Genomic DNA, 25,208 nt, shown 5'->3' on the forward strand with positions numbered 1-25,208 from the left:
CCTCAGCATCACCTGACTTAATTCGACTACATTCCATTATGCTCGTTTTGCTTTTGTTGATGTTCATCTTACATCCTCATTTCAAGACACTATCCATTCCTTTCAACTGCTCTTCCAAGTCCTTTGCTGTCTCTGACAAAATTACAATGTCATCGGCGAACCTCAAAGTTTTTATTTCTTCTCCATGGATTTTAATACCTGCTCTGAAATTTTCTTTTGTTTCCTTCACTGCTTGCTCAATATACAGATTGAATAACATCGGGGAGAGACTACAACCCTGTCTCACTCCCTTCCAAACCACTGCTTCCCTTTCATGTCCCTCGACTCTTATAACTGCCATCTGGTTTCTGTACAAACGTAAATAGCCTTTCGCTTCCTGTATTTCACCACTGCCACCTTCAGAATTTGAAAGAGATTATTCTAGTTAACATTGTCGAAAGCTTTCTCTAAGTCTACAAATGCTAGAAACATAGGTTTGCCTTTCCTTAATCTAGCTTCTAAAATAAGTCGTAGGGTCAGTATTCCCTCACGTGTTCCAATATTTCTATGGAATCCAAACTGATCTTCCCCGAAATCACCTTCTACTAGTTTTCTCATACGTCTGTAAAGAATTCGTGTCAGTATTTTGCAGCCGTGACTTATTAAACTGATAGTTCGGTAATTGTCACATGTCAACACCTGCTTTCTTTGGGATTGGAATTATTATACGATAAAACATATTCTACTTAAATGTAGCAAATGACATACATGCAAAGAATCAAGTCAACAACCATAATACATGCAAAACTTGCAAAGAATAAGTGCATAAAGCTTAACATCGCTCCTCCCCTCCCTCCAAACACACACAGTCCACTGATTGAATCTCTCTCTCTCTCTCTCTCTCTCTCTCTCTCTCTCTCTCTCTCTCTCTCTCTCTCTCTCTTTCTCTCTCAACATTGTCCTAATTATCTTACTTAGCAGGCGACGTTATCACTAAGGGAAGTCCATCACTTAGAGCATTTGATTTTTCTAGCGTCATGGAACATATCTTCATCATTTCCAGAACTTCGTCTAATGCAGTGTCGTCTCTGCAATTGTAGGTGATATTTGTAATATATTTACAAATCTTTCTCTCCTCCCGCTTCCTTGAGAGTGAGAACTTACTGGTTAATTTCACCTGCCTAGTCGTCACTATTCATATTGGTGTCTTGTGAATGTACCACAGCACTCATATGGGCTGTGCAGCTGTTGTTCAATCCAAACCCATTAGTCTCGTCGATGCATATTAATGGGCTGGTTCTATACCCTTCCTCAACTTTCTCAAATCCCCACCCAGGATAATGAATGAATATAGCACAAAAATGTTTGCACAAGTACCTTGATTTCTGGAAATCTTCAAAACTACTGCTAGGAACTGAGAAATTCTCCAGATAATGTTTGTCCTTTGACACCGCTCTTTCGACATAAAACAGTCCTTCTTCCATCATCTTGACTGATAATTAGTTACTTTAAAACCCACAGTAGTTATTAAACAATTTAAGCCCACACTTCTTGCAAATTAGCGAATTTAATCGCCACAATCAGTTCAAAATGAATCTCAGATAGGCATAAACAAAGGTAATTGAATGATTGGTAACTTGAAGTTACACACTGATTATTCAACATAAGTGACGTAATGCCATGAAACAAGGACCGCCCTAGCAGCAAACAGATAAAGTACTGATACGAACTTAATTATTCACTTACTTTTGGTTGCATCTGAAAACGTCCTCTCTAGTAACAGTAAAATCCCCTAAGCATTGTCTGAAATAGCATTTTATAACCATCTACTAGTTAGGCACACATTGTCCCACACTGTTTATTATTTAACCGGCTAGCACTGCACAGGAAGTACGTAATCGAAGTGCACACAGTTAACATGCACTTGCAAAACTTGATAGTCGAAAGCCAACTAGAGATATCACAATGCAGAAAGTAGTGTGAAAAGCAGGCGATACGATCTGAATCACCTTGTCTCCCTAACGATGTATGGTGTAACGACGTGTCTCAGGTTTCCAGGACAGTTGACTGCAGACTTGCACAAATTAGCAGTTAATATGGCTCCTTTCCCACGCGTACATTGTTTCAGCCTGGGTTTGCCCCACTGACGGCTCATGGCAATCAGCAGTATAGAGCCCTCACTGTTCCAGAGCTTACGCAACAGATGTTTGATGCTAAGAACATGATGGTAGCTTGTGATCCTCGCCATGGTCGATACTTGAATCTTGCTGCTATCTTCAATGGTAAAATGTCCATGACGGAAGTGGATGAGCAAATACTCAACGTTCAAAATAAGAAAACCAGCTACTTTGTTGAATGGATCCCAAATAATGTTAAAACTGCTAGGTGTGACATTCCACCCCGTAGGCTGAAAATGGCTGTTGCAGTCATTGGAAATTCTACTGCTATTCAGGAGCTCTTCAAGCGTATATCTGAGCAGGTTACTGCTATGTTCCCACATAAAGATTCCCTTCATTGGTACACTGGAGTGGGGATGGATGAAATGAAGTTTATTGAGGCAGAGTCGAATATGAATTACTTGGTGTCTGAAACGTAACAGCCCATTAAGACCATTTAAAACGAACATTTCCCAGTCTAATTATTGTTCGCACATGTAAACAAAATATGTAACTCGCCTACAAACACTTATAACTGTAAAGAATAACTATTTAATCTATTTCAGTTCAAAGTGTAGAAGTTTTTTAAATGAAGGGAATAATTCCCACAAAGAGAGTCTCTAGTAATTAATTAAAAATATAAATGTATTATTGTAATTTCTTATTTAAGAGTTTATTCTCGAAAGAAATAACAGACATATACTAATATCATAGTGTTGTTACTGTACTGAGCAGACATGCATTTATACATAACTTTTCAGTTTTTGTATACATTTTAATTGTTAATTACTGAAATATTCATTTTAAACAATGCCGGGGATTGTTCAGGATGGTTTAGAACATAAATATAGGGGTAGCCATATTGGTATAGGGGAGCCATTACATTGTGTGATTTTAGACAGAAAGCATGTAGCTTATTGTGATAATTTATTATAAGTATTTTACAACTTATTTCAGATTTGTAAAGACGTTTTTAATTTATTTGAGATTACAATAAATCTTCAGTGGAAACAAAAAACAGGACTAATTATTTAAAAAATAACTTTGGAGTTATTTTTTTACAGTAACTGTCTCCAGGAGTTATACTGCAACAGATCGTCAGATACGATGAGTATAACTAACCCCTAGGAATGTTATAATTGGTGTATGGAGCTGGGATACAGTGGAAATCTGTAAACTAATCTTGTATTTTGTTTCAGAGATTTCCTGCCCGTTGAAATAATATTCCATATTTATGAGAACTGGACAAAGAAGAACGTGAGTAACACTACAAAGTATACTTATGTGAAAACCAACTGTTTGTAAGTACAAAATTTATTTGAATTTTACTTTTGGAAACTGTTTTTCTCTGTTTTGTCATTAAGGAGGATAATAGAGAGGTTAACAACAATAGGCAACTTGATGATAATGGGTAGGTTAATGGAAGCTTGGAAAACAGCGTAGATATTACTGTTAATAATGTAGTTAATTGTGACAATGAAATCGGACAGGATAGTGATCACAGTAGTATATGTACCCCCTTTCGTGGATTTGAATCAAATGTATCTGCCTTAGATAGGTTTGTACAGTTGTGGAAGAGCAAAAAAGATCAATGGATGAACAAAAATGATCAATTGATGTCCAGAAAATTTTTCGTGATTCAATCGATAAAGAATTATACAACCATGGAACCCAAATTTGCAAGACAAAAGAGAGTTTTGAGAGGTGTTGGGAAAAGGTAGACGAGAATACCAAAAACGTGTTGACTATGGAAGGGGAAATAGTGACTTTAAAACAGGAAAACAAAAAATTCGAAGATAGGCTTGATTCCATGGAAAATTTCGAAAAAGTTGCTATTGTTGAAATATTACAATTAAATAGCTCAACAAAGATTTCGTATATAAATTTTCAGAAATGGCCCAAAATGTACACAACTTCACTAAAATTGATAATTTCGCGGAGTTAAAAGATGTTGCAGGCACTTGCTTAGGCGAAATTTCGAACTTCAAATCTAAATTTCAAGAAATCGAAGATTCTGTTGCTGTGAAATCTTTCTATAGTTACAGTCCATTGTGGAGTAATGTAAACATCAAAACATTTTCAGAGGAGGGCAATATACAGCCAGTTGATTTCATGTTCCAGATTAAAGACAATTTGAATGACAAAATGAATGATAATTTGAAAATTAAGTTTTATAAAATGTTCTTAGATGGGGAGGATTTGTCATGGGCGAACCAAGCAATCAAACCTGAAATGTCGTTTAATGAGGTAGAACGAGCTTTCATGAACAAATTCTGGTCAGAAACTAAACAAGGTAGAATTAAGTCAAAATTTTTGAATGGGCCAAATTTCAAATGGGTAGTGTACGCATGGAAACTTTTTGTGAACAACACTTAAGAATTTTTATACATCTTGATAAACTACTCGATCAAATGATCCAAATAGACGCCTTGAAACATAGGTTACCGAATAGGGTTCAGTGTAGTCTTGCCTACAGACCTGATGATACAGTTGAACAATTCCTTAGATATATAGATATATTTGATTTATCATGGGAGAGAAATGACAGATGTAATGACAGACCTGATCATAACAGGAATAACAATAACAGAGCTTTCAATGATAATTTCAGTAACAGATTTAGTAATGATGAGAGAAGAAATGGAGAGAGTTAATATAGGCAGAGACCTGAGAATAGAAATTTTGAAACAAGAAATAGGCAGTGGGGGCAAAATGAGTGAAACAATACTAACAATTTTGAAAACAGAAGAAATGGTCCATTAAACTAGGACCTGCCTCTTTTGGAGCCTAGTGAAATGGGGCAGATAGACAAGGGAATTCCAGTCAGGCACATTGGAGTAATTTAGAAGGGAAAGGGGCAGAACAAATAGAACACACCAAAACTTTGTACCCAGAATACAACCTGAAGTGAGTAGAATGAAGTTTGACAGGGAATTTTGTGAAATGTTTTATCTGAAAATAAAGATGAACAAAAAAGTAAAAAATCTGAATTCGAATTAGAAGAAAACACTTTGACAAATTTCTTTAACAGTTGTAATGCAGTAGTAGCTGTTGATAGTGATGAGAACACAACTGATGAGTATGGTTTAGTGAGAACGTTGAGTGGCTGTGAAATGGGTGAAAATGCTAACACTGATGCTGTATGTCTGGAAGCTGATGTTCATGTGTTAGGCAGTGGAACTGAGAATTACAGTGTAATTCCAGATGAATTTACAGTAGATAATAAACAGGAAAATGAGGATGTTGTAGAACAGAATAGATGATAGTAAATGTAGAAGTTAAAGTTGATGGTTTGATGCTGAATGAGTCTGAAATTTCTGGTGAGTGTTTGAGTACTGAGTTAGAAACCAGTAGAGCAGTGCCTGATAGATTAATGTTACCAATTGAAGTCAGTGATGTGTCTGAATATGTTTGTTCAAATGGAAAGGAAGACCTAATTAGTGATGAAGTACTAAATATAGTCAATGACTATGGTAGCAAATGTCAGTATGGTGATCAAAAGTGTACAGAATTAACTGAAATTTGTCAAAGTGTGCACCCAGATGATAAAATTGCCATGAAAAATGTGGAACAGACTCCTGGTGGTAGTGTGATTGGTAAATGTTTAGTATTGTAGAAAAATGTAGTGATTGTGATAAAGTGGTTAAAATAGTTTGTGAATATGGTGACATACGTAACAATAGTGGCCAAAAGTGTGAAACCATAAATGAAATTTGTCAAAATGTCCATTAAGGAAAGGAAAGATGTTTCGGAAATTTGGAACAGGCATCTAATAGTAACTCAATTAGTGAATGTGTACAAGTAGTGTAGGGAGTTTGTGTGTTGAAATCAGTAGCTTGCAGACAGATTTGAGTGAGCTTTGCAAAAAGAATTACCTAGTTAATGAAAGTACCACAAAAAACCAGCAAACAGTAAACTTGTGTTGAAGAATGTGTACTCTATGCCACACAGACAAACCCATGATGTACATCTTGTTAAGACACGTTCTGAATATTCTGACCCAATAATAAAAAAGATACTAATTAAAAGAAAATTACAACTAATAAAAAGCTCAATTAATGTCCACTGCTTATTGCAAATGTAAACACTGACAAGTGAGAAATCAGATAACTTAACATATTTGAACCTAATACTGTAAAATATTTTTCTGTAGTTTTTTTATTCGTATTTCTTTTATGTGTGAATATTTGCTTATTTTACCTATATTTTGTCTATTCATAGATTCGGAGTTGAAAAGGGTATATTTGAACACTAGTGTATCCTTTTACCTGGCATAGATTGGGGTTTGTTTGATTTTATGTAGGACCATTTGAATTTGTTGTTATTTGGAGGAACGTGACACAGCTGATATTGTACAGATAACCTTAAATCACCTGTTTAGCATCATGATATTTGTTCTTTGATATTTGACACATCATTGGAAATTTATTTGATATGCATCTTACTTTACACAGTCAAGGTCATATTGTATACTTTAGCAAACTCTACAGTGAGTACCTTAACCCAGTGAAAGTGAAATAACAAATAAGAGGAAATTTACAATTTTATTGTTGCCATCATTCAACATTTGAAATTTTTTTAAAAAAATTATTATATCCATCATAAATTATTAATTAAATAGTGAATTGAGGAGTTCAAATAGTTGATAATACATTCTGTGCACTGTATAGTCAAGGCAAAATATGGGGATGAACATCCTCTCAGATTCATGTTTTTCAGTAGTTTTGTGGTGAAATTTAACAGGTAGGGGATCCGTGGTGCTTTCATAGACACACCATGTAGCATATGGTGCCTTGCCCCAGCCAGTGACTCCATATTTATTTTCTGGAATCACTCCCCTTTTTATTGTCCTATCTAGTTAGTAAGAGCAGTTAGAATCCTTCTACTATCCTAAAGTATACAGTGTGCAATTTGTAAGACACAAGTCTATAACTTGACCAGGCACCTGAATTAGAGTGTGGAAGAACAAAACAACACCATTTTCAATTTTTTAGAAACCAATATTTAAAAATATGAATGATATTTGTTTTTCTCATTAAATATCGTGTGATTCTATTAAAGCTATGAACTCTGATGAAACATGCAGTGACAAGCATAACCATTGTGTGAGGACGGTAAGAACAGATACTATTTCAGTTGATGACAACCTTAAATCATTCTAACAAAAAATTCCTCAGGAGGTTGCAAGCTCTTTTTGCAATTTGGGGATGGCGAACCCAAGGCTCACAGCTGGTGTAACTCTTTCCTTTTCAAGTCACATCCTCTCTTACTTATCTGTATAAACTCATCCTCTTCCACTTTCTGATTTGGACGAGTAGTTAGAGACTGGATGCCAAAAGGAACTGGTGCACATATTTTATACTGGCCAAGCTGTTTTTTCTTGTTATCTGCATACAAGCACAAACTTTGGGCAGATTTAATAATGTGTAGTTTAATAATATAACCTGAGTATGAATTTTTAGGAGAGTTGTTGTAATATTTTCTCATGATGCCTATACAGTTATTCTCATTATGCTGATAAAGCTATAACCTCATTTGATTTTGTGAAAAGTTGAGAAAATGTTTAGAACTAGTGTGAAGATTACTTAAGATAGCTGTGCTATTACTTTACAGCTGAGATGTGATTACAATTAGGTTAGATGTTTGTGGCCTTATATATGTGTTCTCGTTTGGTTTGACCTGTTACTATACCAATTATGTGAAAGTAACTTGATAGACATTGATTTACTATGAAGTATGAAAATACTTTTCATGATCTTGTCCTTAACAGGTATTAGATCTAATATGTAATTGGAAAAGGAAAGAAATTAATTATGTTTGTATTACTTCTGTACTTCATCTGTGGAGCATAAGGAAAATGGAATTTTATGTTGCAAATAGTTATTGGAACAGAAGTGTTCTGATTCCCACGATTTTAGAATCACACAGTTTTATTTTCATGTAATTTTCTACCACTTCAGTGACCAAACCGTTGGTAGTCTTATTTAATTATTCTTTTGCCATCTTAATGCTATAAGATATGGATGATGTTTACAACATGTCTGGTATCTGTACAAGTCATGCTATCTCCTGGGTATATATATGAAGTGTTCTTTGTCACAATGTCCACGCAAATCTGAACTGTTCAATACTGCTGTATTGAGTCCATGCTTTTCAATATATACAAATGTTAGCTTATTATCTGATTATTAATGAAAACCAGGATTTATTACATGAAACTTTTAATGTAAAAGCAGATGATGTGACTGACTGCTTGTGTGGTATAGATATTAAATATGGTACAGATGATGTTCAAAAATATGTTATAGTCTTAGTCTCCCCTGTATGCATGCTTATAAAAGATGCAATAGTATTTCATAACAAAAATATAAACAACTTTGTACTAATAGCTCTAAATGTACGAAGATATCAGTTCACTTAAGTGGCTTTCTCGGCTCCCCTCTACCTCCCCTCTACACAAAGCCTGGTGCGCTGCGCCTGCTAGCAGGTATCGAGAGTAATCTCTGCCGCTTCTATGCTGGCTTTTAACAGTCGCGCGATTTGTGTTCTTAGTCATTCTTGTGTGATTTTAGTGCATATTTGTGTCGCCAACATGGGTGAGCCAGCAACTGAACACCTTATAGAATTTTTATTCAAAACGGCATTTTTCTACATTAACGAACGAAAAAAGTGGGAATTGAAGGACAAACGACCTACTCCTATACTCAGTTTAGTTTTAAGTGAAGCCGAACTTTTCAGACAGCCTGGAAGTATACTTGGCTGACTACGAATGCAGTTAATAACAAATTATAATGTTATGTATGTCGTCTGTTTGGTGTTGAAAAGGAATAGGTGCAATGAGGGCATTTGTACAATAAAGAACTTTGACAGCAAAGCACAAAAGCATCAGATATCAAAACGTCACCTACAGAACGAAGAATCATTTCAGTTATTGGCAAAAGTAGAATTGAGCGCGCCCTTTCTGAAGCCCCTTGTCTAACAACAACAAAATACAATGAACAAGTCGCAACCAACAGGAGAGTATTGGATCGTCTTATTCAGGCAGTTGTATTTATTTGCAAACAAGAACTAGCCTTTTGCTACCATCGAGAAGACGAATCCTCTAGCAACAACGGTAACTATCTGGAGTTGTTGATTTACTAGCTCAAGGAGAGCAATTAACCCGAGACCATCTGTCATCATCTGCAAACTTTAAAGGAACTTCTTCAAATACACAGAATGATGTAATAGAAATGGTAACTCTGGCAGTTTATGGGAACATAAAATCTGAAATTCAGAACTGAAATCTCATTTCGATTCAGGCTGATGAAACATTAGACGTGTCGTGCAAGAGTCAAATGATTATAATATTAAGGTACTGTATTGCAGACAAAATTGAGGAAAGATTAGTTGCATTTTATGATGTTTCTGGAGAGAAAACTGCTGAAGGTTTGTCAAACATTATTTGTGTAGTATTTAAAGAATGGAATCTGGAAGGAAAATGGTTAGTCAAACATATGATGGCGTTTCAGTAATGGTGGGCAGAGAAAGAGGACTACAACAATTCGTGAAGCAGTTCTGTCTCTATGCGATGTTTATTAATTGTTCATTTGGTACTATTACATACCTCCAAAATCATATGACAAGTACACATGTTTGTAAGTGGCCGTACTACATTCCATTCGTTTTTCAGCAAATCATCAAAACGCACTGTATTACTAACTGAGAAAGGATTAAGCTGCCACATGCACGCAACATTCGCTGAAACTTTCGCTCCAGGGGAGTTTCAACAATATCTAGTCGTTTCTCAGCGTTATATAGTGTTTTTAATTACATAATTAACGATATGGACTCTCAATGGGGCTCAGAATCTTTGAGCTGTCCTGTGGGAATGAACCGACGAATGGATGATGCTACGTTTGTCTATACCGAGGGTGCTTTGTTTATTTTAATCATCTCTTTAATGTACTTCAGTTAAAATCGGACGGTATAACTGCTTACCACGACGAAATAAGAACTGTTTTGAGAAACTTATAACAATTAAGAACTGAAACATTCGTTAATGAATGCATTAAATGCAGCTTGTGTTTGAATGGCAACTTATCATTCTGTGACAGTCAAACGACATCTCTCAGGGCACTAACTTACGAGATAATGCATTTGCAAAATTTTCAGATGGAAAGAAGATATTAAAGACTTCATCCCAAATTCAATTTGTTGAACTTCTGAACGATAAGTGTTTCCCAAACTATCAAAAAGAATTCCCAAAGTTGAAACTGCTTCAGTTATTAGAACAGTACCCTTTTTACGAACAAGACAACTTGAGAATGAACTGTGTAACATATACGCTGATGAGAAAAGACACTTATCTCCAAGAATCCTCTTAAAGTACATTGTCAACAATGATTTAAACTCTGTTTATGAAGAAACAACGAAGATCCTGTGCTTGGTTTTGAACCTACGCACAATTATAGCAAGTATAGAATGAAGCATGAGTACTCTTAAACGAGTAAAGAATTATTTAAGGAATTCAATGTCCAACACCTGGCTGTCGTGTTTGAGAACGTTAGCAATAGGAAAGACACTACTTGGAGAGCTATCCAATCATCAGATCTTTGTAGACCGAGTTATGGACCTATTCATGTAAAGAAAAGACAAGCACATTTGCACTTGTGTAGAAGAAAATACAAGTGCTTCTTCTGTTGCTGCTGGAGTTCTACAAATTCGTCATCGTTTCTTGAACAAGTTAGTTGTTATTATCATTATTAATATTATTATAATAAGTGGCGGTGGTAGTGGTAGTAGTAGTAGTAGTAGTAGTACCTGTAGTTGTTGTTGTTGTTTTATTTGATACATTTTGTTTCATTTGTTTAATTTATTGTTTATTGTACTATTTAGTCTCCCTATAATAACTGTAGAATCTACTCAACCTAAACAACCACGCTAAGCAACTGATGAAAACTGGTTAATTTTCTCCAGTGTCTTATTGAACATACTCTGTTGACCACTAATAATTCATGTGTAATGAGTAGCAAAAGGAAATGATAAAGATTAAGCATTTGTGTTCATTATATAGTTATGGTTCTTAAGGACATCTGCATTCAATTGAAGACTAGTTGATTCATTAATATGTAACTGATGAGGAATTATATATATACATATGAAACTTCCTGGCAGATTAAAACTGTGTGCCGGACTGAGACTCGAACTCGGGACCTTCTGTAAAGTTTGGAAGGTAGGAGACGAGGTACTGGCAAGAAGTGAAGCTGTGAGGACGGGGCGTGAGTCGTGTTTGGGTAGCTCAGTTCGTAGAGGACTTGCCCGTAAACGCAAAGGTCCCGAGTTCAAGTCTTGGTGCGGCACACACTTTTAATCTGCCAGGAAGTTTCATATCAGCTCACACTCCGCTGCAGAGTGAAAATCTCATTCTGGAATTATATATATATATATATATATATATATATATATATATATATATATATATATATATATATATATATATATATATATATATATAATAACTTTAGAGTGCCTGAAGTAACTAGTTTACTCCTAATATTAACCCATTCATATTTAACCACTACTACTTTACCCTACGCCTTAACCTATGTTGGAATTTACCTTATCTGTGTCCAATTTTAATTACTGTCTGATCTGATGTTGCTACATCATGTCTAATGTGGTGATGGCCAACGAGAAATCTGTCAACTAGTTGTTAAGCGGCATGTGTTCTGGAAGAAACTTGTTGGTACTTAATTTGCCAATGTACATCTGATTCTACAGTGGCATGTAGCCATGGTGGCCAGACCAGCGTCTTGTTTAATTTGGAAACTGTAACAAAAAATTTCTTTTCTCATTGTCACACTTGACTCTGTGATGTTTAGAGATTAGATTACATTAGATTTACTTTCATTCCAACTGATCCATAGTGAGGAGGTCCTCCAGGATGTAGAACATGTCAGAAAAATAACAATACATGATAAATATTTACAACCAAAACAAATAAGCTAATGAACCATTCCGCAGCTCCCTAGTGGAATGAACGTCATTTTTTAATGAACACTATATGAAAGAGTCATTTTACAAATACTAATGAACTGAATGTACAATAAAAGGTTTTATTACTTATTTATAAGGTAATATATAAGTTGGTTTTACTGAGAAATTCGTCAGTGGAGTAGAAAGAGTTGACCACCAATAAATCCTTCAGGCTTCTCTTAAACTGAACTTCATTGGTTGTTAAGCTTTTTATGGCTGCTGGCAAGTTACTGAAAATGTGTATTCCTGAATAATGCACACATTTTTGTACAAGACTAAATGACTTTAAATCCTTGTGAAAATTATTCTTATTTTTAGTATTGATTCCATGAATTGAGCTATTGGTTTGAAAAAGTGATATATTCTTAATGACAAATTTCATTAAGGAATAAATACATTGGGAAGCAGTAGTTAGTATCCCTAGTTCCCTAAACAGGCTTCTGCAGGATGTTCTTGAGTTCACACCACATATAACTCTTACTGCACGTTTCTGTGCCCGGAAAACTTTAGCTTGACTTGATGAATTATCCCATATTACATAATGGAATGAAAGTAAGCATAGTATGCCAGCTTTTTCATTTTTATATGCCTCATGTCTGACACAATTCGCTTTGCAAATAGAAATTTGTTAAGACGCTTCAGCAGTTCTGTGGTGTGCTCCTCCCAGTTGAATTTATTATCAAGCTGTAATCCCAAGAATTTAACACTGTCCACTTCTCCTATCTGCTTCTCATTGTATGTTAGGTATATACTCATGGGACACCCCTTACAAGTTCTGAACTGCATGTAGTGTGTTTTTTCAAAGTTTTGTAACAACGAATTGGCAAGGAACCAGTGATTAATGTCAACAAATATTTTATTAGCTGATCTTTCTAAGAATACACTTGATTTATTATATATTGCAATGTTTGTATCATTGGCAAACAAAACGAACTTGGCATCTGGTAATGTTACTGATGAAAGGTCATTGATATACACAAGAATCAGTAAGGGCCCCAAAATGGAACCTTGTGGGACCCCACATGTAATTAGTTCCCAGTTGGATTATGTCTGATAGCTTGATAAATGTCTCTTTCCTAATAACACCCTTTGAATTCTGCCAGAGATATAAGATTTGAACCATTTTGCAGCATTTCCTGTTACACTATAATATTCTAATTTACTTAAAAGGATATTGTGATTTACACAGTCAAATGCCTTTGACAGATCACAAAATATACCAGTTGCCTGCAATTTTTGTCTAATGAATTAAGCTCGTTTTCACTGTAAGTGTAGATAGCCTTCTCAATATCAGGACCCTTTAGAAATCCAACTGTGACTGTGACTGTATGTTATTTGAGATAAGATGGTTATAAAGCCGATTATAAAGTATTTTTTCTAAAATTTTTGAGAATGCTGGCAACAGTGAAATTGGACGGAAATTTGATGCTATTTCTTTAGCTCCCTTCTTAAACAGTGACTCCACTTCAGCATATTTCAACCATTCAGGAAATGTTCCACTGATAAACGACTGGTTACACAGATTGCTTAATATGTTACTTCGCTCAGAATCTCATTCTTTAATTAACAATGTTGATATTTCATCATACCAACTAGATGTTTTTGATTTTAAAGATTTTATGATGGACATTATTTCTGCTGGGATAGTGAGGGTCAAATTCATATTATGGAAGTTACTTGAAATGTCTGGTCTAAGGTATTCCATAGCAGCATCTACCGAACCTAACAGCCCCATTTTTCAGTAACGGTTATAAAATGTTTGTTAAAAAGTTCTGCAACACTATACACATCTGTCACCAATGTATCACTTACTCTTAATGCTATTTGTTCCTCTTCATGTCGGGTGCTACCGGTCTCCTCCTTCACTATAGCACATATTGTCTTTATTTTGTTATCTGATACGACTATCTTTTCCTCGTATTATATGTGCTTTGATGTCCGTATTACAGTCTTTAATATTTGGCAGTATTTCTTGTAATGTGCTATAACATCAACATCGGAATTGTTTCGGATTGCCAGATACAGTTTTCTTTTAGTTTTACAAGATACCCTTATTCCTTGAGTAAACCATGGCTTCTTTGTAGGCTTTGCTCTTACCTTGGCAACTTTATGGGGGAAAACAGTGTTCGAATAAGGTTTGCACTTTATTATCAGAAGTGTTATATTTTTCATTCATGTCATGAGCACTGTAAACATCAGTCCAGTGAATGTCTCTGAGGACTGTCCTAAAATAATCAATTTTTGGCTTCTTGATTACCCTCTTGAGCTCAGATTTAACAGATTTTATATCCTGTTTAGTATAAACATTTAACAGAAGGAATTGCATGTCATGGTCTGAGAGGCCATTGACTATTGGTTCTGTAATATAATTTTGTTCATTGGACTTTTCTATAAAGATATTATCAATGGCTGTTTGTGAGCAATTGGCTACCCTAGTGGGGAACTTTACAGTGGGAAGTAAGATGGTAAATCAATTAAGTTCTTATTGGGAGAGTCTTTAAGGAAATCTACATTGAAATCACCAGCAACCAGTATTTCTTTGTTTTTGGTTGTTAAATGGGCCAGTACCGCTTCAAGGTGTTTTTTTAACAGATTAAAGTTACCAGCAGGTGCTCGATATAAACTTAATATTATGTAGGATTTTTTGTGAAATTCTACTTCTGTTGCACATGCTTCCATATTCTGTTGTAGGCAAAATTAATGAATATCTATGTTCTTAAATTTATGACAGTTCCTGATGAATGTAGCAACTCCTCCTTTCTCCATTTCTGATCAACAAAAGTGAGATGCTAACCTAAACCCTGTAACATTTAAAACTCCTATGCCAGTGATCACATGATGTTCAGAGAAGAAGATTATGTCAGCTGTGTTTAAAGACTCTAATTCATCTATACAGATAGTTATTTCGTTAATTTTATTTATCAGTCCTCGAATATTCTGATGCAATAAAGATAGCTGACATTTCCCAATGACAGAGGTAAAATTGGGTACGGTTAAAATATCTGCTGACTGTTGAAAATTCTTAACCAATAGCTGTTTATGCTCATGTAATAAGCTAGAATTATGTTTTTTTGGCTTCTTTCTCAAACTGATAGTTTTCTCAGTTCTAACTTCTCTTAAAATTTTCTGTCCTCCCTACCATAAAAAGGTCTTTTCTGAACCCTATAACCACTGGTTCTTCCCCCCTTTAACTTTCCTGCTATTTTCTCTGCCAGTTTACCCTTCCCTTTTCTGTTGAGGTGAAGGCCATGCCTAGTATAATCCCTACTATTGAGAGTATCAACAGGAACCACACCAATGTGTGACCCTGCACCTGACTTAAGCAGCCGTTCCAACTCCAAATTAACTCTCTTCACAGAAGAGTTCAAATGAGGTCGGTCATGGTGCCCAAGAACAGATACAAACTCAACACTAGTATGCTTCGATGATGATGCAATCTTTGCCAGGTCACACTCTATACTGTACCCAGGATCTCTGTCAATCCTGTTACCTGCCCCACCCATTATAACCAGGGTGTCTTCCTTAGTGAAATCTTTGCAAAGTGAAAACCTCTGCCACCTGCTCCAGACCAGCACTAGGTTAAAAAAAAATTGTCACCTGGTATTCTGCTCCTAGTTCATCCTGCAAAAGTTGGCCAACACCTCTTCCATGGGAACTGCCTAACAACAATACTTTCTTTCTCTTTACTGATTTCCCTACATTCTTACTTTTCAGTTTGCTGATGAAAGTTTGTTTTGCCCTGTCTACACCTGCAACTGCTTGAGGCTCAACAGCTTCTAACTGAAGCTGCAGGTCAAATCTATTTTCCTCATTCATTATGAAGCTGTCAGATAAAGTTCTATGGCCTGTTCCACCTATTGCCTGTTGCCACTTCCCACCTCTCTTTACCCTTCTCCCTCCTTAACCTGTCAAGATCGCCCCTGGTCTTGTCTAACTCAGCCTGAAGGGCGGTAATTTTCCCCTGCTGTACTAGTATCTTCCTATCTCCACTACAAATCCTACAAAACCGCTGATCAATCTCATTTACTCCCCCTATTCCCACGCCACTACAGTCACCCACATGGAAAAAACTACAGCACCCATCACACCAAAGCCCCGACCTAACAATCTACGGCAAGTGAAGCACTTTTCACTCATGATAAACGTAATAGTTTATTAAGAATAAGTCAGTTACATTACAGATAAAAACGAAAATATGGATCCACAAATTTGGCCTATATGCAACTGTGTGTAAACAAAAACAACAGTGGAAAGTTTCTGAAACAACAACTTAAACGTTACGCTACTTTCCGGAAATGCTACTTAAATAATGAATAGGTAGTAGTAGTAGTAGTAGTAGTAGTAGTTTTATTCATCCGTAGATCTCTTTTTACAAGGATATAGGACATGTCAAAGTATTTACTAGCTTAGATCAATTTACAATAAGCTAATTCGTATACACATATATTTACAGACTTCTAGTTAGAGACAATCATTAGATTTTACTCCTGGTATACAATAATTTATTTACAAATAACTCATTAAATAATGTAATGCCACACTATTCACTCATATTTCACTATTAGTCACTGCACACACTATACACACATTGTTTCATAACACTTCACTCACTACATACACACACACACACACACACACACACACACACACACACACACACACACACACACACACACACAGGTGATCCTTGGGCCATTTTCTGTACTGCAAGTTCCCATTTGCTATCCTGAAAAACTGAGTCAGCATCCCTTCATAATGAGTGAGATGTTGAGCTCAGAAAGAGGAAGAGGTGTTAGTATTGTGCTATGCATAGCTTGAGGGGAGAGTGTCTCTAGAAAGGAAAAAAGAAGAAAAATAATAAAGTGAAGGTGTTATGTGGAATATTGGATGTTTTATAATCATCATTATTATTATTATTTGTTTGTATAACATTTTTTTATCAAACCCCTACTCTGCATTATCTAAGTAATCCTTCAATGTATAAAATTTATTGCATAACAGGTACTTTTTAGCTGCCTTCTTAAATAAGTGTATTTTTGAAATTTCTTTAACCTCTTTTGGTAATTTATTGTACAGTTTTATTCCTTGGTAGAAAATGCTGTTTTGAGTTTTATGTTTATTTTTTCTTGGTAAATGTAAGTTGAGTCTATCTCTTGTTGCATGGTCATGGACAGAGCTGTTTCTGCAGTAATTGCCAATGTTACTTTTGATGTGTACAACTGACTGGTAAATGTGTTCACATGGAGCAGTTAAAATTCCCAGTGTTTTGAACAGATCTTTACAATGAGCTCGACTACTATTTCTGGTTATTATTCTTATGGCTCTTTTCTGGAGTTTGAAAATTGTGTTCATATTTTGTGGATTTGTTCCCCAAAAAAGAATGCCATAGCTAAGAATTGAGTGTACATATGAATAATATGTAACTAAAAGACACTGCATGTTACACACAGATGATACAATTCTAAGGGCATAACATGCTGATGACATTCTGTTTGCAAGTACCTTTGTGTGTTCGCACCACTTCAGCTGAGAGTCAATATTCATTCCTAGAAATTTTGCATTTGTTACACAGTCTATAGAGGTGCCATCTACATTTAATTTAACATTGTCATTTTTCCTCTTCAAACTGAAGTTCATGGCATTAGTTTTCTTTATGTTTAATGTCAATTTGTTGCTTATTGACCAATCGTAAACTTCCTTGAGAGTTTCATTTGCTTTCTCGGTAAGGAGTTCTCTTGTTCTCTCAGTGACTATAATATTGCTGTCATCAGCGAAGAGAATTTTCTCACCATGAGTAACACTACCGGGAAAGTCATTGATGTATATCAGGAATAGTATTGGTCCTAATATGCTACCTTGTGGAACCCCTATATTAATATGTTTTGGTTCTAATAAGTATTTTACTAAATGTTTAGATCTATTTGAAGTATGTGTTATCTCTACTCTTTGTACCCTATCTGTTAGGTATGATCGAAACCAGTCATTAGCTACCACTCTTATTCCTAATGCTTCTAATTTATTTAATAGAATCTTGTGGTCGACTGTATCAAAAGCCTTAGAAAGATCCAAAAATATGCCTGTGACACACTCATCTTTATCAAGAGCATTAAGTACAACTTTTGTGAATTCTACTATGGCTGACTCCGTATTTTTGCCACTTCGAAAACCAAACTGTGATTTGCTTGAAAGATTGTATTTATTCAGATAATTCATTAATGTGTCTTTCATAATTGCTTCTATTATTTTTGAGAATGCTGACAGCAGGGAAATGGGCCGGTAATTTTCTATGTCTTCTGCATTACCTTTCTTAAGCAAAGGTACAACTCTTGCCTGTTTTAGCTGCTCTGGAAATGTCCCTGATGTGAAGGATTCATTTATTATATTTGTTAATGGGCCTTGTATAATCCCTATGCATTGTTTCAGTACACACATTGGTACATCATCTAAGCCTTCTGACTTTTTATTTTTTAGCTTTTGAACAGTTTTATTGACTTCATTCTCTGTGGTTGGAAGTAACATCATTGTATCTAGTGCAACAATTTTTGCAGGTGTTATATTTGTTTTGGGGAATTTTTGCTGTAACTTCTCTGCAATACTTGAAAAATGCTTGTTTACATAGTTTGCTAAGTGTTGTGGATCATTTATTACCTTATCCCCCTCCCTTAGCAGTATGTTATTCTGCGTTTGTTTGCCTCTCCCAGACTGCTTTGCTTTTATTCTCTGCATTATGTATTATTTTGTCATTAAATGACTTTTTTGCAGCAATCAGCACCTTCCTATAAATCTTTTTGTATCTATGATAGAAATTTAAGAATTCTGGATCCTTGTGAATCTTTTTCATGGAACTGAGGTGTTTAAGTGTTTGGGAGGACTTCTTAATACCTGCTGTTATCCATCTGTTTTTGTGAGATGTTGATACAGTCATGCATACTTTTGGAAATGCTGTTTCAAAGTTCAATTTAAACACTGTGGAGAATTTGGAGAATTTCATATTCACATTGGTTTCCTTATACACTTCATCTCAGCTTTGTTTTTCTAGTTCTTTTGAAAAATCTTTTATTTTGATTTCTGATAGATGTCGTTTATAGGCTTGTAGTTTAGGGAATGATTCGATGCCTGATTTTACTATATTTGTGACCACATGGTCAATTACTGATGCAGTCATTGTAGTAACCCTTGTTGCACTATTGACCAATAGGGACATGCCAAAACTTTGAAGGATATTTATGAAGGTGCTGCTGGATTCATTTATGATATTAGTGTTGATGTTTATGTCCCCACACAGAATTATGTTGACCTTTGTACTTGAGACTTTATCTAGAACTTCTGTTAATTTATTGAAAAAAGTGTCCACACTACCACTGGGAGATCTATACACACACAAAATGATTAATTTCTTGGTGATATCGAGCCCTGATAATTCAATAGCTGATATTTCAATGTGTTTGTCTTCACTTACTGTACTGAGGTCATGTCTAGATTTGAACTGTGTTCCTTCTCTGATATAAATGCATGATCCTCCACCCCTTGAAGTAGTTCTGCAGTAAGAGTTTGCCCTTTCATACAATGATAATACTACATGTTGGATTTCTGTGTCTCTACACCAGTGCTCAGTAATACAAACTACTGTGCAGTTCAAAGATTGGAGCTCAACTTCTAATGCTTGTATTTTATTTTTTATTGATTGCATGTTTTGATGGAGGATTGTTAAGTCTGTGAAATGCCCCATGTTACTCTTTCCGATGGTTTGTTTTTCTTTGTGACATCTGGTATGTGTGATTTTTGAAGTGTTATAATCTGTCTTGTGAGTGATTGTTTCAGTATTTTTTGAACTGCTAGAGATACTCTTTAGGCAGGGGAACCTGTTGTCTGGATTTATCCTTAAAAAGACCTACTTTTCCTACCTATGACAACAGGTATTTGACTATGTGTGGCCCGAGATCCACCCCCTATACTTTCATGAATCAGCTGTACCAATCTTCCCTTCCCAGTCCTGTTCAGGTGTAGGCCATGCCTAGTGAAACCCCATCTGTTGATAGTCCCGACGGGCACCAGAGAAACATGAGCAAAGTTGGCCGTCCTCAGAGCCATCCCCAGCCCCACATTGATTCGCCTCACAGCTCCATCAAGGCGTGGCTGATCATGACGCCGGAACAGCTCAACAAAGTGTACATTGGTGCCATGAGTCAGGGAAGCTATCTTGTCCAGGTCACCACCTATTTCATATGCCCCATCCCTGTCCAAACTGTTTCCCGCCCCACCCACTATCACTACATGGTCCTCTTTTGTAAAATCCTTACATAAAGACCCTAGGTCCTCTATCACATGACTTAGCCCTGCATTTGGTTTGAAGATACTGGTGGCCTGGTACGCTGCCCCTAAACTTTCCTGTAACTGAGGGCCTACACCTCGCCCATGGCTACTACCTAGCAGCAGCACTTTCTTCTTCCTAACACTTTGTACATTCCTAGGCTTCTTGGCCTCGGTTGAAGTGTGCTGCACATTTCCTGCTCCTCGTTCTACCTGAGGCTCTTCTCCACTTAACTCTGGCAGTGGCAGATACCTGTTTTTGGTGTTGATGATAAAACTATCAGATCGCGTTCTCTTTCTTCCTATCCTCCTACCAGCTTCCAGTTCCCAACCACCCTCCTCCCCGCTATTTCCCTTGATCCTTATCAGTTCCTTCCTTGCTTCCTCCAACTGTGCCTGAAGGGCACAGATTTTCCTTTCCTGCTCCCCAATCAAAATGTTCCTACTGCATACTCTGCAGTTCCAGGAGAGAGCCTCTTCTGTTCTCCCAACATTCTCCCCACTGCACCCCCCCCCCCCCCCCCCCAGTGAAAATATTTCCTACAAGATTGGCAACAAGTCCCTCTACTCACTACCCTATAAAAGCTCCCACATTTCTCACTCATGGTCAGTTTCGAAAGAATAGTTAAGTTTAAAGAATGTTTTAAATTTGTCAAGGTCGCGAGATTGTATGTCTGCAAGGAAAAAAAAAACGACACAAAGATCTTATGTGCGGTGGTTGTTGTTTTTCTACTGATTTAGAGATGCAAAAACAGAAGAATGAATTTGTAATTACTTTGCTTTTAGAGAATTTAAGTTATCAGGCGTGTTTGGTCAGGTTTTTAAACGTTTATAACTCGGAAAATTTAGACCTAGATCGCGTCTATCTAAATAGTAAACAATACGAAATGTGTTAGTTAAATACGATTTAGAAATGTTTAATTACACTTTTATTGCGACAATAGACACTGATGAAACTAGTAGCTGTCTTTTTTAAACGATTTTTGCACTATCAAGAAAACTTGAATAGAATTTGTTGTGTTTATGTCACGCAAAATTACGGGTTATGTCGCGGTTATCGGGACCACAGCTAAAGAACAAGTTTTTTCAAGAACAAGCTCTGCTTGGACGCTAATATTCAGTTGTGTGACAAGAACGGACACTACAGCAAGTAATAAAAACAAAGAATATTTAAACTTGGCACTATTTCCTCTTAAATAAGTTATTTTAGCGGACGAAGAAAATACCTGTGATCTCACTCGGCGGCCATCTTGTAGGTTCGCTAAGTCATATTGCTGGAGAGAGCAAAGAATAACTAAACGAAATTCTATAGATTTGCTGCAGCAAAACGTAAGCAGAAAATACGACTGTATGATCATTTTGCGTTTTCTACTATATTACGTAAACAAAAATGAAACCTTTAATGGTACACTTAAAAGGCACACCAATACACCTATTTACCACGTAATCGGTACTAAACCATATCTTTTATAATCTAAAATGAATTATCTTTACGAGAACACCAAAACTCGCGCTAGTCGCCTCGCTGCAGGGGCGTTACCAAATATGTTTGATGTATATGAAAGTACTTCACATACTGTGAACATTGTAACACTTGGATGATCTGCCCAGTGAGGCAGTTTATTTACTTTTTTTGATATGAGATATGCTGTATTCTATGCATTTGGCTACCTTATTTCTATATTGTTATATTTATATAATAATTTATGTTTGAGCAGCAACAGATATCAGTAATTCTGTAGGCTGCTTTAGTAATTTTCATGTAAATGTCTTAGATATGTCACAGGTTTCAATATTATATGTTTACCAATTATTTATGATTCAAGTATCGTGTATTTACACACAAGTGGTGTATATGGACCTGTATATAAGGGTCAACCACATAGTTGTCGGTGCTGTTCTAATTACTTATAAAACACAACCAATATGATGTACTGGGTGATCAAAAAGTCAGTATAAATTTGAAAACTGAATAAATTACGGAATAATGTAGATAGTGGAGGTACAAATTAACACATATGCATGGAATGACATGGGTTTTATTAGAACCAAAAAAATACAAAAGTTCAAAAATGTCCAACAGATGATGCTTCATCTGATCAGAACAAAGTAAGACAAAACAAAGATGATGTTCTTTGCAGGAAATGCTCAATATGTCCATCATCATTCGTCAAGAATAGCTGTAGTCGAGGAATAATGTTGTGAACAGCTCTGTAAAGCATGACCTGAGTTATGGTGAGGCATTGGCGTCGGATGTTGTCTTTCAGCCTCCTTAGAGATGTTGGTCAGTCATGATACACTTGCAACTTCAGGTAACCCCAAAGCCAATTATCGCACGGACTGAGGTCTGGGGACCTGGGAGTCCAAGCATGACGAAAGTGGCGGTTGAGCACACGATCATTACCAAATGATGCACGCAAGAGTCTTTCAGCAATATGGAGTGGAGTGCCATCCTGCATAAACATCGTACATTCCAGTAGGTGTGAATCAGCTAGGCTGGGGATGATGCGATTCTGTAACATATCGGTGTACCTCTCACTCATCATGGTAACTGTCCAGCGCCATCTGTTGGACATTTTGTGAATGTTGTTTTCTTTTTTGGTTCTAATAAAACCCCATGTCATTCCAAGCATGTGTGTCAACTTTTATCTCTCTATCTATGTTATTCCGTGGTTTATTAAGTTTTTAAAGTTTATACTGACTTTTTGATCATACGGTATTATATAACTGAACTCTTACATATAATGTTTGAATGATTTTAAAGGTGGGAAAGTGGTGTTGGAGGTGTCTTGATAAATGAAAAATAGTAAGATTAGTCATTGGTCAGACATTTCATCCCAAACAGCAGTCTGCGTACTGCAAACTTCAAGACTTTCAACAAAGCAGTCTGCGTACTGTATATTTTAAAATTCAGTGAGGAGCAGTCTGCGAACTGCAGACATCAAGACTACTTACTTGTATGTATAGTACAGAGATTAGTACATTTGCACTTAGGAATATTGTACTAGTTTGAAGGTCTAAGTAGCATGTTAGCTCTTACAGTTAAGAAATAACTTGTTCTTTTTTAATCAAACCTAGGAATTATTCATATAATAAGTAAAATGCTTGTTCCTCCAGTTTATCGTAAAATGAGGACTGTTATGTAGATCTGTCAGAAAAGAACTGTTCAACTTTCAGTTGCACAAATCCTTTTGTGGGTGTTGAAACGTAACAGCCCATTAACACCATTTAAAACGAACATTTCATAGTCTAATTCACTATCACACATGTAACTCGCCTACAAAAACTTATAACTGAATAATAACTGTTTAATCTATTTCTGTTCAAAGTGTAGAAGCTCTGTAAATGAAGGGAATAATTCCCACAAAGAGAGTCTCTAATAATTGATAAAAATATAAATTCACTACTGTAATGTCTTATTTGAGAGTTTATTCTCGAAAGAAATAACAGACATGTACTAATATCATAGTGTTGTTACTGTACAGAGCAGACATGCATTTATACATGTCTTTTCAGTTTTTGTATAAATTTTAATTGTTAATTAATCAAATATTCATTTTAAACAATGCCAAGGATTGTTCAGGATGGTTTAGAACATATATATAGGGGTTGCCATATTGGTATAGGGGAGTCAGTACATTGTGTGATTTTAGACAGAAAGCATGTAGCTTATTGTGATAATTTATTGTAAGTATTTTACAACTTATTTCAGATTTCTAAAGATGTTTTTAATTAATTTGAGATTACAATAAATCTTCAGTGGAAACAAAAAACAGGACTAATTGTTTAAAAAATAACTTTGTAGTTCTTTTTAACAGTAACTGTCTCCAGGAGTTATGCTGCTACAGATTGCCAGATACGATGAGTAAAACTAACCCCTAAGAATGTTATATGTCGGAGAACCAACAATAACAGGAAGCTACTGCAGATGAAGATGTTGAATTTGATGTTGAAGAAGAGGAAGAGATGGAAGATGAAAAGTAGGTGGACATTGTTGTGCTATTTTTGACTGTACATGATGTAATTAAAGCAGCTGGTGAATTTGACATTCCAGCTTTTTGTAAAAATCTCTGTAGAACCTTTTTATAATCTGCAGCTATTTTATGACTTTTGTATCAAATTATACACTCATCTTGTAATGCAAATAAATATTTCTCTATGAAGCTGTTTTTCTCATGGGCTTTGTGGTTTGAAATAACCTTTATTAATCTACATGTGAAATGTTTAGTACAGTTTAATTAAACATTCTCTATTAACAGATGAAGTGTTTTAAGGCCATTAGTGAAAATGAAACAGTTATGCAATAGGTTGAAAGAATAGAAAGCAAGATCCTGTTACAATGTGCTGTCTTATAGAGGAGGAGAGGAAGAGCTGCAATTTTTGCATGTAACCTACAGATGTATATAGTCTAGTGAATTCTTGAAGTGATACGGCTTGTATGCTTTGTATAGATATTCTTTAGCTTCAGAAAATAGTTTAACATATGTTCTCCAAAATTCAGGCAAAAAATATAATCATTTGAGAAAGATGCACCTAGGGAAATGGATTATAAATTAATCTTGTACATCGGTTGAAAGTCTGTAGTACCTTCCATTAGTTTCAAGAAAAACTAGACAAACTGTTGGTAAAGCAATACAGAGAGAGGTTAGCAACATGGAGTGCAACAGATCTACCATTGTTCAGGCATCTTTGGCAGAATAGTTTCTACCAAATCTTCCTGTCTTGTGAAACACATGGTTTGTGGCA

General features: G+C 35.8%; 1 protein-coding gene across 1 annotated transcript in view; it reads left to right on the forward strand.

The window, feature by feature from the left end:
- Window positions 1-24,446, forward strand: part of LOC126335820 (tubulin beta chain-like) — a 40,468-nt gene extending 16,022 nt beyond the window's left edge. The window contains 4 exon segments of the mRNA XM_049999285.1: window positions 1,951-2,097; window positions 2,100-2,571; window positions 22,884-22,902; window positions 24,378-24,446. Of these exon segments, the coding sequence (XP_049855242.1) occupies window positions 1,951-2,097; window positions 2,100-2,571; window positions 22,884-22,902; window positions 24,378-24,446 (707 nt within the window).
- The last annotated feature ends 762 nt before the right edge of the window (window positions 24,447-25,208 follow it).

This window comes from Schistocerca gregaria, chromosome 2, assembly GCF_023897955.1.
Source record: "Schistocerca gregaria isolate iqSchGreg1 chromosome 2, iqSchGreg1.2, whole genome shotgun sequence".
NCBI lineage: Eukaryota > Metazoa > Arthropoda > Insecta > Orthoptera > Acrididae > Schistocerca > Schistocerca gregaria.